The 15,646-nt window shown below is 32.4% G+C and overlaps 1 protein-coding gene across 2 annotated transcripts; it reads right to left on the reverse strand.

Moving 5' to 3' along the window:
• Nucleotides 1-2,729: 2,729 nt before the first annotated feature.
• Nucleotides 2,730-7,650, reverse strand: LOC107962970 (FT-interacting protein 3). Of its 2 annotated transcripts, XM_041074910.1 has the most exons (3): nucleotides 7,182-7,548; nucleotides 6,146-6,201; nucleotides 2,730-5,987 (listed from the first exon to the last, which is right to left on the reverse strand). In XM_041074910.1, the coding sequence occupies exon 3, from the start codon at nucleotides 5,935-5,937 to the stop codon at nucleotides 2,902-2,904; it is 3,036 nt and encodes a 1,011-aa protein (XP_040930844.1). In that variant the 5' UTR covers nucleotides 5,938-5,987; nucleotides 6,146-6,201; nucleotides 7,182-7,548; the 3' UTR covers nucleotides 2,730-2,901. The 2 variants fall into 2 exon arrangements, with proteins under 2 accessions (XP_040930844.1, XP_040930843.1); XM_041074909.1 differs by lacking the exon at nucleotides 6,146-6,201 and having other exon boundaries at nucleotides 7,182-7,650.
• Nucleotides 7,651-15,646: the final 7,996 nt, after the last annotated feature.

Below are 15,646 nucleotides of genomic sequence, written 5' to 3' on the forward strand. Positions count from 1 at the left end.
GTGACATCGGAGTAAAAGATGATCTTTTGGATGACCAAAACCAAACCCGTACCACCCATTTCTTCAAGTATATGTTGTTTGAATTTTGGAGGCAAGTCTGGTGGTGGCAGTGGGCAAACGGGTTTACGTTCTTCTTGCTTCTCTTGAGCTTTGGTTTCGGTGCTTCCCATTCGCGATCGTCTTCCTCTTCTAGTGTTGTGAGTGCACGTTTCCTTTTCAATCCAACACCGTTGTTGAACTTGAACCTCAGGTTGAAACACATATTGTTGGGTGGTGCGTTGTATAGAAAATGCTTCAGGTAGTCATTATGACGACTTTTCTGCAATTTCAGTTGGTCAACTTCGGTTACTTGTAACAGGATATCAAAAGGACTCCAATTGGGATTGATCTTCTAATGCTTGAAATCATCATGGCAGAGCAGTTTCATCATCTTACTGTCTTCTGTATTTACTTGCAACTGAGAACAAATTTCGGTTACCGTTGCAGTACTGGTGAATGGGGGTAGGTTGCCTGGTTATTTGGTTGGGTGGGCCTTGTTTCCTTTTCTGTGTGTAATATTATAGAATCCGTCATCTTTTTATACATTGCAACTTTCGTTGCCCATCAATTCTTTTTTTCATAGCCTGGTTATCTGGATTGAAGGGGAATTTTAATGTTCTGTTACCTACGCCCAATTCAAGAATGGGTAATGTGTTGTTCGCCTGAAACACAAGATGAAACCTCCAGTGAGCTACACTCTTTCAGTAAGTTGACAAGTGTTATAAAAGTATAATAAAATATTAAAAAAGAATACTTTTAAAAAATAGATATATGATAATTTTTTAAAGTTAATTGTAGAATAAAAAAAAAGGTGTATTGTGTATCAAATATTAACCCATATTATATATAAGTTTAAATTTTAAATTTTTTTAAATTACTAAAGTTATGCCATTTAACTATATAAATTTTTTATTTAATTTAATTAATATTTATAAATAGAGTTAACATGATATCAATCTACTCCAAGATTAATAAATTTTAAATATAAAACTTTAATTAATTTATTTAAAATTTCGACTTGGTAATTATTCTCGTTGAAAATAAAATAATTTAATTTAATTAGAATATAGTGCTTAACCTACACTTAAATTATAAGTTTTTTTAGGAAATTAATATAAGTTTTAGACTTTTAAATTACTTGTTTTGATAAAATTTGTTACGAGAATATTTTTCAATATTTAATAATTTATGGATAAAATTAAAATAAATAAAGAAGGAATAATTATATATAATTTTTAAAATTTTACAGAAACTATTAATATAAAATGATAATAGAATTTTATTTTAAATAACATACTCTTTTAAGAGAATATTGTAATTATAATTTATATATGTAATTATATATTCAAAATTTAGTGAAGGCATTATAAATAATTCTAAAACAGAAAATAATTAATTTAATTTTTTGATAGAGAGAAATAGAAAATTGAAAATAAAAGGATATGGAAAAATCCGAACCAATCGATAGAATTTGAATCGATCTACTCGGGATGGAGTAGATTTTTTTAAAAAAAATGAATGTGGGTGGGATGCAGTGGATTTTTTATTTTGGAAAATGTGTATGGAGCAGTCATGGTAATTGCTTGCTCTACTCTACCTCGCTCCACTCTGTTATATTACCATTTTATCTTTTTTTATATAAAACTATTAAAAAGATAAAAGTGATGTATTATATAAAAAAAATTCTATATATTTTATATTTAGATGTTACGAAAAATTATGTTTAAATGTTTACTTAACTTCAAGTTTATATTTTTTTTATAGAACTTGACTTTAAAAATATTAATAATAAGTAAAAAATTTAAATCGAAACAAAACAACATAGGAGTGCAAATAGATGCATACAACATCTATGGAGGTAATACATGTTTTTAAAATTATACATTTATAATGAAGTGGGACAGATGATATTCCGCCCTCTCCATCATCAAAACCCAGGTATTGTTAAATTCAAGTACAAACAATTGTATGTAAATAATAGCTATAAAAAATAAAAGAAGCTATCTTCTTTTTTTCTGAAAATATTAACTTCATTAAAGACATTGAAAGGACTAAAGAATAATAAAACTCAAATACAGACAATCTAAATACAGAAAATCACAGCCTAACTAGCCTAACGAAAAGGTCATAGGGGACCTAGCACAAGAGGCTATAAATGACCAACGAACAGCGCAACCTTGCCCCAAACAACAAAAACCCACAATAGTCTTTGCCCATCACCACCAAGGAAAAGTGAAGCTTCCATTTGAGATTGTATGGCAACACAGGAGACCGAAAACCACTCAACCATGAAAGCCTTCGGTTGGCGTCACACAGCCTAAAACTGCTAAAACTGCTCTGCCAACTCTCATAAATTTTCAATTATATATATATATATTAAGAGTTTGAATGAATTGTGTCAACCACCAATTGAATACTAAATTGTAAAATTACTGAAAATTTATTAATTTAAGAAAACAATAAATATTTTATTTTAAGTCAATTTTTTTAATAAATTTATTACATAATTGTTTTACTCTATTACACTAATTATGCTTTTACTTTTCAAGTTTTTACTATTAGATATATTGTATATATTCATAAAGTATTTGCTAAGGTATAAAATAGATTTCATCAAAGCATAGAAATCATATGACTGCAGATACATTGGACTACTCAATATATAAATAGAGCATTGAAAAGCTTGACTGTTGACACTACTCTTCACTTTATTCTAATTCTGAGTCAGCTTATAAAAGCAAACACAAATTATTTATGGATCAAAATCTCTTCAAAACACTTACTGATAATAACCATAATACACCAGGAGAAACTTAGGACTTGGATAAACACTTGATAGTCTTTAAAACATCCCGTGAAGGGTTACAACATGCTATCCGTCCTGGCAGGCAGCCGGCGGAAGAAGTTAATCGGCACTGCTGGCAAGCGGTACCGGAATCTTGGGTGTCTCATCGCATAGAACCCTGCTAAGGCTGCTATCACTTGAAATGGTGTCACGAACAACACTATGGCTGCTATAAGGCAGAATGTAATAAAGATGGCAGTAGCACGAGGGTCTCGCCAGCTTAGCAGCGCTTGAAACCGCTCCCCTTGTGTTGCAATATCACCGATCACAGTCTGAATTCTACCGGCCACACTCCTCAACCGATCATACCTCATTCTGACCAGCTCCGGGCTCTTGCTTGTTGGAAAAGTATCGAATTCCTCGTCGAGTTCATCGGGGTGCACTGCCTCAGCTTGTGAAACCTTTGTGTTCATGTGAGGTGGATACCTTGGTCTATATCGGAAGTTCCACACCCCTATTAGAAACATGTAAAGGAAAACAGTAGGCAATATCAGTTCGGGGAGGCAAGCAAGCATTAGAAAGAGCACATGAACTAGAACTGTTGTGATAGGATTCTTCCACATGCAGATATCTCCAAACCATTTCCCAATAGCAAACAATCCAGAGAAAACTGTCATTAGCCTGAAGAAATTTGCTTTGCTTTTACGCATGCTCCAAAGGTGTGAGTCCACATCAGACATATATTCGATTACTTCCTTCCGAAGAGGAGGCTCTGCTCGACCTAAACGTGCTGCCACTATATTGACAGCTTGGTGCCGTAGCATGTCAAGTTGCATCACACTGAAGGGTCTTACATAGTGCATTTTAGGTAGTAGTGGTCGAGAATATTGGTAAAGCATGTTTACAAAAGATATACACGTAAACCTTATTGCCAAATGCAATTCCCCCATCTTCTTAACTCCAGTAGGATGAAGAACCAACAAAGGATAAGAATGTGTGTAGACACGACCTGCTTCCAATGTGGAAATACGAATCCTAACCTTCCCAATCTTCAGGTCCTTGTTTCCATTTGAACCCTTTTCTCCAAGCTGGCTGTTGTCGAATACACCAACGGTGAGAACGGTTGCTGGATCAAATACTTCCCAAGTGTACTGCTCATTGTATTTTGGAGATAAATTGTCAACAAGGGTGCGAGTGCGGACCCATTTGTGACCATATTTTGCCACACAGTAGGTATCTGATGTTCCCCTCCCGTCTCGTGTTTTCATAGGATGGAGACCTACAGCATTTAAGATGCCAAGTTCCAGGACACCAATTGGTGGCCTCCAGAGTTGCTTTGCCGTTGGGCGGAGATCACTGCTGTAGTGAGTAGATTCATCAAGTACATGATATCCTCCATCTAAACAAACACGAAGATGGATGCGGCTAGAAAACTTCTCTTTCTTCAATTGATCTACATCAACAGCAACTGGCTTCTCAAGGTTGAACCAACGAGAATGAATAATTCGATCATCAGCACGCTTGTCTACGGAGTTCAATGGTATAATGACCCTCCCAATGATCTCGTCTTTTCCAGGAGCCACACGATCCTCAACGGAAAGAGCCAAATGATCTTCAAAGGGTTCAGCAGCAACAAACAGAAGATCCTCATTCCAGATGGCATTCAGAGTCCGAGCCTGACATGGCTTTGTTTTAAGAACCTGGTGGCCTATTTGTGCCTTAACATACACATCAGGGAAACGGTTTTTCTCTGTTGGCACAAGGTCTTGTGCCTCAACAATATTGACGCGCACATACCACAACCGCGGTGAATGATATACTTTTGAACGTAGCACTGCGAATGTAGCAGGTGAGCTATCAACCGGTGTAGCTGCATCAGAGTGCCACGCATCAGAAAAAGCCTCGTCTGCTTGAGTTCCTATCCAGACAGCAAGCATCAGCTCACCCTTTACCTTGTCTCCTTTCTTATCCTCAAGCCGGTACCACTGTGGAGCCAGAGGACTATCTGGTGGGACACGTAATGGGACCTCATTGATGTCGAACCTTACAATTCCAACAGTCTCATCTTTGACCATAGACTTGTCCTTGATTACAACTTCTAGAATAGAAGCTTGCATTCGATCCCTTGAAAAGGCGAATACCTGGTTCCACTCAGGATTTTGTTTCTTCTCAAAGTGCTTTGTTATGCCTTTGTAGTTCCCAACCTTTACCTCCACAAAGGGATCAATACCCCCGGTAACATCCACTGAAGGAAGTTCCCCAGCCTTGACAACCCTTACATAGAGAAAATGCATCCGCTCAACAAGATCATAAGTACTTGCAGTCTTGTCTGCATGGATAACACGGCCCCCCACAACTCTTCCCCCTCCAAGAAAGGGACTGGTTTCTTTAAGTGCAAAATCAACTGGTTGTGCAGATGCTGCAGAATACATCCGGACGAGCTTTGGTGGAGGTGGTTCCGGTTTCATCTCATCGGCTATATGCTTTGGTACGTGATGATGATGACCAGCAGGATCAGAAGAATGATGATGATGATGATGATGATCCTGCTGGTGTAGATTTGGGTTGGGAAGATGATGAAAGGTGTGTCTGCTTGATTCAACTCTGTCTTTCATGACCGAGCTTTGAACTGTTTGGGCATGGATCTGAGTCACATGGGATTCATTAGTAGCCAAAGATTCAACAGCAGGTGCAGGGATTGAGGACTTTATAGATGGATCATCTGTAATATAAACTTTTAAGCCAAGCTCTCCTCTAACACGTGAAAATATACCACGCTTTTCCAAAGGGTAATGCAAGACAACAGCATCAGAGTAGGGAACAAATGAAGTCCCAGTTAGACAAACCTTACCGAGAAACGCTCTGGTGTTAGTACCTCTGATATTATTATAGACATAGGCTTCAAGAGTATGAAAATGGAGCATTGAAGGATCAGAGATGTTGAAATAAAAACTCTCATTCCAAACAGGATTGAGATCCTTTTCCTTGATAGTGGTACGGTACTTCTGACCATCAAAGTAGAGCTCCACAAAAGCACTGGATGAACCTTGCCCATCTTTAGGCAAAAGATTGTGGGCACTGACCACATCAACACCTAGCTTAAGGTTGCTCATCTGATGTTGTAAGAATGTGAGCTTGTAGAAGGAAATATGGCTAAAGGTACCTGCAGCAGCAATAAGAAAATGTTGCTATTATTATCATCTATGAACATCAGAAACAGAAATCCAAAACATTGCAGCGAATGGAAACAAAATCACATGAAAAACTCATTGACATTACTCTTGAATGAGACTTATTGATTGTGATGGAATTTAATGTTACCTTAGGAAATTATCATACATTCACAGGAGCCTTCACTTTTCAGGGTAATGCAGGCACTGTTCACATAAGGAGAACATACAGTAGCAAAGAAAAATTGATCACAACAAGCAAAACAAATGGGAAACCAATCAGATACAGTGACACAAGGATGGGACTTGTTCATAGAAAACATGGCCCATTTAAATGTATGTTCAGCTTATAATTTTTTTTCTGCAAAAAATAAATGAAGCCTCGGAAAATGGCGACTTTATAATAGCAATGCAAGAATTCCAAACACTTTGAGGGAAAAAGAAGTTGGTGTTTTCGTATCTACTTCCATGTTCATGAATTAATTATTAATAAAAAACATTTTCAGATTGCTAACCAAAAATATCAAGTTTAAAATATTAATTTGACTTCTAAAAAGAAGTAAAGAAACAAAAAAGTCGGTGCTCTTTTTTTTTTTTTAAAGAAAACAAAAGTGCATGAGCGAAGCTCCCTCGTAAGGGAAAATCTAAAACATGAATTATATTATTTTAAAAGAAAATGACGCGATTACTTTGCACTTTGCACATGATCATTCTGCACTGTTTAAGCTAAAGATCCTTACACCACGCTTACAACACATGAGTTTTTGCCCAGATTATACGCCATTAAACTATAGAATCTCAACAACTGTCTTCATCCTCAACAACAAAAAGAGTAAACAAAAGAATATTGCTTGTAAAGTAATAAAAGAACAAAGAAAAGCTTTAACCGCTTAATCTCCAAATAAATAACTCAGTGCACACAGAAAAAAGAACAATGTAAAATTGCTAATTAATTCCCTCAGTTTTCTCGGCAGCCAAACAGAGGTTAAAGTAACGATAGTTACATGAAAAATTCTATTTAACATTAAGAAATAAATTCACCACTAAATGCGCGCAACAGATTAGAAAAAAAAAACTGAAGAAAATGAAGGTAAGGCCAATATTAGTTCTCTCGAGCTTCTCATTGAAATGCCGCCATTCACCAAAAGAAAATCAAAACTAATGATAAAAACAAATTTGAAATTCACCTGCTCTGAAATGCGAGCTGAAAGTGAGACGTCTTAAAACTTGAAACGTTTCAGAAAGAAATGGCAAGCTCGCTCCCTCGATCCGTCTACATAAAATTAACTTGGCATTTGCAACGCATTAAAGTTTCTGAGAAAAGTAAAAGAGAGGAGTTAATGAGTAATTGCCTTATTGCAGGTTAAAGGCAATGCACGGTAATCGAGGACAGAGTGATACAGGAAGAAGAAAACAACAATGCAGCCATTTGATAAAGAACAAGAAGAAAAAAAAAGAGCAAGTAGACGTCGTTTTCGATTCTGATTCGTCGTTTTTGACTCTTTTTAAGATTTTCAATTGGGACTGATCATACGCACGAAAAAATAAAACATATCAAAACTTCTAACATTATATTAATACCAAAATTTTTAACTTTATCGAAACTTCTAACATTTTAATTAGAAATTTTTATATTTTCTTTTTTACGATAAGATTTTCGTAAGGCCTGCGTTCTTCGTTGGGTACATCTTATATCTTGTGGTAGTGATACCAACCAGATCTTTACCACTGGCTGTACTATATTTGGAGGATTTCTTTTCGTGCCCAATATTTTTTTAAAATTTACAAATATTTATTTTAATAAACTAAATTTTATATTGTCAATTAAATATATCGCAATTGAAAATTTATTAAAACATATTTACTTTTATTAAGTAATAAATATTAATACAAAAGTTTTTTTTATTTTTTTATTTTTTTATTTTTTTAATGAAATAATACAATAATATATAATCTCCAGATATAAAATTTTAAGCTTTTTAATTTATCTGCATGTGGCTTGGTTTTAATATAAATCTTTTATAAATATATTTTATGGGCTTTTTTTTCTTTTTAATTTGTGAATCTATTTTTTAGGAATTTTTGTTGTATGAATAGAGGATAATGTATATTGTTGTTGAAACTCAACCGGTTAAAAATAATTTCTCGTAGAAAATCTCAGAAAATGAGTGACTCTTCGTCGGCTTCTTAATCTGTTTCTATTTTAAGAGTATTATAGAATAATAAATTATTTCACGAGTCAATTTAGACCTGTGTTGTTTTAAATTTTATATTTTTTTGTTGTTTTATATTGTTTAATAAATATTTACTTTTAGAAGTGTTTGTTTGTTCTTTTAATACTTTTTTTGTCTTGCTTTTTTAAATGATTTTAGAGATGGTTTTGTCACCGTCTTAGTCAATTTTATGAATGATCAATTCTTTTATCGATTTTTGTCCATCGCTTTAAATGATTCAAGACTGATTTTCTTATCGTATTAAGTACTTACAATCACTCCAGATACGTCGTGCTTGAGTTATGATAAAATCAATCGTTAACATGACATAATATTTTATTAATACTAAGGTTGAAACATTTATTGTGTTAACAAAATCTATTTTTTACGAGTAATTATTTATTTTTTCCACAAATTACATCATCTTATTTTTGGAATAAATTAATAAATTTTCCTTTAAAAAATTTAAACATTAAATTGGCTTCTTGTTTTTAGTATACTCACCTAATGCTAATTGTTGGCCGGCAAATGGAAGTGCTTTCATCTCTTTTGTAGAAAATTTTAGGTAGATTATATCTTTTATTATTTATAGAATATCAAACATATTTTATATATTATTCGACAGGAGATAAAATGTTATGTTTGAACTTGTATTAATTAAGCATTTGATAAGAGTTTTAATTATTATTTATTTAAATTAAGTCAAAATATCAAACATATTACTTTCGAAAATAAAAATATAATTAAGTATAAAATTTATATTTACAAAAAGCAATTTAGCATTTTAAAAAAATGCTATCACTAATTATAACCATCAACTATAAAAATATAAAAACATGACATAATATAAATGATAAATAAGATATTATAAATTTATACAAAAATGTCATGTCTGTAGAATAGTTCTAAGAGAAATACAAAAAGACAGTAACCGAAACACTAGAAGAATTCAAAAACAAACTAGAAATGCATTACCTTGATCAAATCGCTGAAAATTGCATCATAGTCCCACAATCATCATACTAACCTAACGATGAATTCCAGTCAACCATGAAACCATTGCCAAGCGACTCATAACATCAACGTTGCATAAAATGTCAAGTCTCTAATAACATATACTCTTCCTCATTTTTTTGAATTTTAATTTTACAAACACTATATTCTCCGTACTCTTTCCTAATAAAACTTTTCGAAAACTATTCCCAATAAATTTAACAGCAATTTTAACAAATTTTGTATACATTTCCGAACGTGATTAAAAATTAAAAACTAAAAATTAAAATTAAAATCAGAATAGGATAGATAAAGAAAATTAATATGTAGAAAACAAAAATCAAATGGTACTGTTAAAAAAACTGCCACCAGCAATTAATCCCAATGCCGGTGTTGCGAGTAATTTAGCATTTCTTATAGGTTTATTTGTAACAAATTAAGAATGAATTTGAATAGGTGGTGAAGTGTATTTAAATTGTTGTTTTTTCACATTATAATATTATAACAATATTTAATTTTATTTTTATTATTAATTTTACAATAATCACAAATAAATATATTACTCATTCAAACTTACTCTAAATTTAATTGAACTCCTTTTTCTTCGCTAAGACATTAGTAATTAGATTTCGTAATATCAAAACTGAAATGTTTTTGTTAAAATTATCCATCCATCAATTTATTACAAACAAGAAAGAAGTTGGGAAAATGAAAATTAATTAGGCAAATAAAAGGGCACTGATTTTGCTGTGCCATGTAAAGCTGTCGACGATATTAATGCGAACCCATGTGGTGGTTTTCAGCGTCGGAGCTACTCGATCACTCTCCTGCACGTTTTCACACTTTTACTAATATTAAATAAAGATTTTAAGGACATTTAATCTGGTGGAGTGGCGATTATCGAACTCCAAAAACATTTACCATCACCCCCAGTGTAATTATTATCAGTTGGCTACATGATTTACACGTGGAGATCATGGATGATAGATCTGATTGATTATATTATGATGAGGATGGTTTCCACTCACATGGGCTAACGACCAACGTTTGCAGGTGCAGGCTTGCTCGCACATCGAGGTAAGTTTGAGATTTATATGATTGGTATTCAACAGGGTGTCTCCAGTTTCTGTAACTGAAAACCAATGACTACAGGACTGGAGCATCCATCCGACAAACGGTGTCGTTTCCCGCTCTCTGTGTCTCCCTATCTTATTGGTTGGTTCATTTTCCGGTTTAAGTTTTGTCGAATTTTGTAGTTGTTGGCTATATATCCTTCTGCTCTTCATAATTTTTTAATCTAGTTTTCTTATTTTCAGAAATTTATTTACTTTATTTTTTTATATTTCAAATTTGAAGATTAATTTACTTGAAAAGGCCTATTTCCAAGCATATTTATCAAAATGGGCAGATTACAGAATTATTTATCGGAAAGGGCTGGTTTTGGCAAAATGCTCCTACGTGGACGCGTTTTAGGAAAAAATCCCAGCAAATTGCGCCCTTAGGGGAGCGTTTTTGCCACGTCAACCAAAAACACGCTGACGAGGACAGGCTTTGCTGACGTGGCAAAAATCCTCCCTTAAGGGCGGCGCATTTTGCTCCGTGTTTTTTAAACCCAAACGGCTTTTTTTTACTGTTAAAGGGTCCAACGGTAGAAATATATATATAAAATCCCACTTCCTATTATTTCACACATTATTTCTTCACATTTTCGCAAAAAACATATAAAATTTCTCCCTAAAATTCTCAAATTTCTCATTAATTTTTTCAAAGCTCTTTTTAATTAGTTATTTACTTTAATTTTTTTTCTAAATTAGTATTATTTTTTATAATTTCAAAAATATTTGATCGTGTTAGCAATGATCGGGGAATTAATTCGTCTCGATCATAAACATATCTCCGTCGAACAAATAAAAATGGTAAGGGTTAATTTTAATTTTTGAATATTATTTAATAATTTTTTCATTTATGTAATTTTAATTAATTTTAATTTTTAAATATTATTTAATATTTTTCCATTTATGTAATTTTAATTAATTTGTATTTTATAATAGTCTGTAGATCGAGTAATTACAATGTTATATTCGTAATATGTCTGGTCCGCCATCACCGTTCATAGAAAATTACTTGAGGGAAGTAGATTTTTGGCACGCGGCCACTATAGGCCGGGGGTGCAAGTTAGACCCGAAACTCATCAGCATGTTAATAGAAAGGTGGAGACCCAAGACGCACACATTCCATTTTCTATACGGAGAGTGTACTATCACTTTAAAGGACATCCACTTACAATTAGGATTGCTGATGGATGGGTTCGCACTCACCAGGTCAGTTCAATCTGCTAATTAAGGAGCTATATGCTACAATCTATTGGGTGCGATTCCAGATAATATTTACGGAGGTCGGATCGAGATGGGTTGGTTACGAGAAACATTCTCGGAGCCGGAGTGTAACACCCCCTACCATATCCGTCATGGGAATAGGGTACGTGTAATACCCTGAAAATTTTTACAGTAAGATATTATCCTTGATATAGTAAAATAAGGAAATAAAGTGACATAAAGGGAAATTTTGAGTTATGTCAATATTAAGAAGTATATTATGATATATTAATTCAAGAAAGGACTAAATTGTAAAAGTGAGAAAAGTTTTGTTGCACAAGAGTAAATACTTAAAATTTAAGGGGTTAAAGTGTAAATATGAAAAATTTGAATGACCAAAAGTGTAAATATTTTAAGAGTGGAATGATCTAGAAACTAAGGAAAATGGATGAATTAGGACCAAATTGAATAGGTGAAGAACTATGAGGGACTAAATTACAATTTTACCAAAATTAAATGATGACTCAAGGATGGAATTTTAAAAGATAATAAAGGGCAAAATGTTCAATTGGAAGAGAGAGAAATCTAGAAAGTAATGATGATGTTGATGATATTTTATGATTATTTAATTAGATATATATTATTTTAATGAGATATTTTATTATTATTTTATTATTAATTATTTAGTATAAAAGGAAGGAAAGATGAAGAATTTTCATCATCTTTCCATGCATGCAGCCAACGTTAGAAGAGAAGGAAAAGAAAGAAATTTTATTTTCTTTACAATTTGGTCCTTCCACCAAAAATTCACCATTTCCACCTAGAAATCAAAAGAATTTCCATTGCTACTAAGAGAGAGAAATGTTAAGGAGGCCATGGGGAGTTAGAATATCAAGTTGGATTCAAGAAATAGAAGCTGGAGGAGAGAGAAAATCAAGTTAAAGATTAGTATCAATAGAACAAGGTAAGTATATCAAGATTTTAATATGTTTTTAAGTTTGTTATTATTGATAAAACATGGAAATAATGTTATAGTAGAGTTTTCTTACATAAGGTCTTATGTCCTTGATATGTTAGTGAAGAGAAAATAAGAGAAAGTGATGAGAAATGGTGTAGAAAAAGAAAATAAGGATGTTATAACATGGTAATTAATATCTTGTACTAAAACAGTATTGGACAGCAGCAGTAGACTAACTTTGAAAAATCACCATAAATTGTATAAATCGAATTAGAATATGAAAAAAATATGAAATTAAATCTCATTGAGTCTAGTTTCTCATAGAAGAAACGGTGTAAGCAATAGATTTTTAAATCATGAAATATAGTAAATTTTGTGAGACAACATCAGAATGATTTCGGGTTCCCCTGTTCTAAATTTGAAAAATCATAAAAAATTGGATAATCATAATTATGGGCTTAAATTTATATTTTTAGAATCTTTAATGAGTCTATTTTCAATATAAATAAACGGGAACATCATTCGAACTCTGTACGAGAAGATAATTAATTTTTAGAGAAGAAGGGTCACAACTGTCAGACAGCAGAATAGGGGTAACTTTAAAGAATAAACTGTACTTATTGACTGAACCAAAAATTCTGAAAATTTTATGGTAAGAATATATATGAGTCTAGTTTTAGGGAAAATTATCAGATATTAATTTATAGTTCTAGATCTCCAGATATAAATAACTTAGTGACTATGACATAGATGGACAGCTTGAATATTCATAAAAGTAAATAATAAAAATTATGGATAATGTTACTTACAAGTGTGTTATCTACATTAAGGATGTGGAATGGAGAGGAGGAGGAGGAAAAATATGTATGAATATTCATCTAGCATGGCTAATTTGCATATTTTAGGCTCAGGGACTAAAAATAAAACTTTATGGGCAATTTTGTAAAAATGTCAAAAATGACTAAATTGCATGAAATGGATTATTTTATTATTTAAATTACAAAATTGAATGAAATTATTAATTTCGTTCAAGATCGGGGGAAAACATGTTTTAGGGATTAAATTGAAAAGTGTTGAAATTATGGAAAATTCTGATATTTTATAGAATTCATGGACTGTTATCAATATATATATGAGAATAATAGCTGGAAATAAGGATTAAATTGCAAGAATTTTATTTTCCTGACCCTAAGGACGAAATCATCATTAATTAAAAGTTAGGGGCAAAATGATAATTTTACCTAGAGCATTAATTAAATGCATTAGAATATGAAATGAATGAAAATGATGATCAAATTTATTTATAAAGATCCGGACGACTCAAATATAAGACTTGATCGTGGAAAAGAAAAGATATCGGACTAATGAAATTATAAACACAAACAAGCAATGAGGTAAGTTCGTGTAACTTGAATTATATTCTTAAATGCTTGAGATTGTATGTTATTAATGTGAATATGATTTGTGTGTTCATTGTATGAAAATTTATGAAACATTGATATATTTGATAAAATGGGAAGAAATCCCGGTTAAATGAAAGGAAAATTTGATGGATCTCTGAAAAGGAATTGACGGTAAAAAGGATCTAGCCCGGACGGGTGATCCTATCCTGATATAGCCCTCCCAAAGAATATGTGTAAAATGGATTTAGCCCGGACGGGTAATCCGAATTAGGGTCTGAATTTAGCCTGGACTGGTAATTCAGATCCAAGCTCATTAGAGTAATTGTCGTTGCAGGGGATTTAGCCTGGACTGGTAATCCCGACAATACTCTATGAGTTTATATTACAGGGGATTTAGCCTGGACTGGTAAGCCCACTGTAAGGATGAGGTTCGCGGGAGTGTGCTCTCTGATATGAAATGTGTAAGACCATGGTTGAAAGATACCATGGCAACCTGATATGAAATATGTAAGACCATGGTTGAAAGATACCATGGCAACCTGATATGAAATGTGTAAGACCATGGTTGAAAGATACCATGGCAGCCTGATATGAAACGTGTAAGACCATGGTTGAAAGATACCATGGCAACATGACGGGAAATAAATAAGACCATGGTTGAAAGATACCATGGCAGCGTGACATGAAATGAATAAGACCATGGTTGAAAAATACCATGGCAACATGACAGAAAATGAGTAAGACCATAGTTGAAAGACACTATGGCATCATGTCAAAGATAAATAAGACCGTGGATGGGAGACGCTATGACATCTGTTGAACAATTGATATTCAGGTAATATGTATCAGATGACGAATGGTTATATGAAATAATTATAAAGATAGATAAACAAAATAAGTATAAGTACATGGAATATAATTTATGTTAAGTTTGATATAAACTATTACCGGAATAAATATACATAAAATATATGGAAATGATAGAGCATGAAATATTGATATAATGAAATGAATGATATATGCTTATGAAAAAACGGTAAGAGCATGATATGTTTCATGACATGTACATATATGATTATCTTTGATATGTTGATACAAGGAAATTATGTAAGTTGAGACTATTATTAAACTCAAGTGCGATATGTCGAGAAAATAGATATATCAATGTTGAATTTATATGAGATATGTGCAAGTATACTAACAATGCTGCTGTTTGATACTTATACAATGTCAAAACTGTTGATTGAATGGTAATATATTTATTTATATGATGCATTAAATCGGTAAGTATTTAAATTTTTTTTAGTGATCTGTAAATGATAGTAATGCTCTGAAACCCTGTTCTGGCAGCGGATACAGGTTAGGGGTGTTACAGTACGAGGCATTATCGGAGCTTACTGAATCATTATTAATTAGGGGAAAAAGTAAAACAAAGTAAACATGTAATATTTAATAAATTCGTATAACATGGTAATTAACTTACTGCTTTTCTATATTCAACATAATTATGTAAAGCATAATTATTCGAATTGATCATGAGTCCTAATACCTATTCTTATCACATTGTTAGTCATATAAATCATATAAATATCAAGAAACATGTATGGGCTCAACTTTCATTAAATTTCTCATATTCATATACTTTTACACATCATTTATTCACATAACTTATAACAATCATATCTATGTATTTTAAATACGCTTTCATAACAATTTGTCTTGATTTCAAATTATCTCACATTGGAACTTTACTCATAAAATCATTTGAAA

This window comes from Gossypium hirsutum, chromosome A08 (genome assembly GCF_007990345.1).
Source record: "Gossypium hirsutum isolate 1008001.06 chromosome A08, Gossypium_hirsutum_v2.1, whole genome shotgun sequence".
Classification (NCBI taxonomy): domain Eukaryota; kingdom Viridiplantae; phylum Streptophyta; class Magnoliopsida; order Malvales; family Malvaceae; genus Gossypium; species Gossypium hirsutum.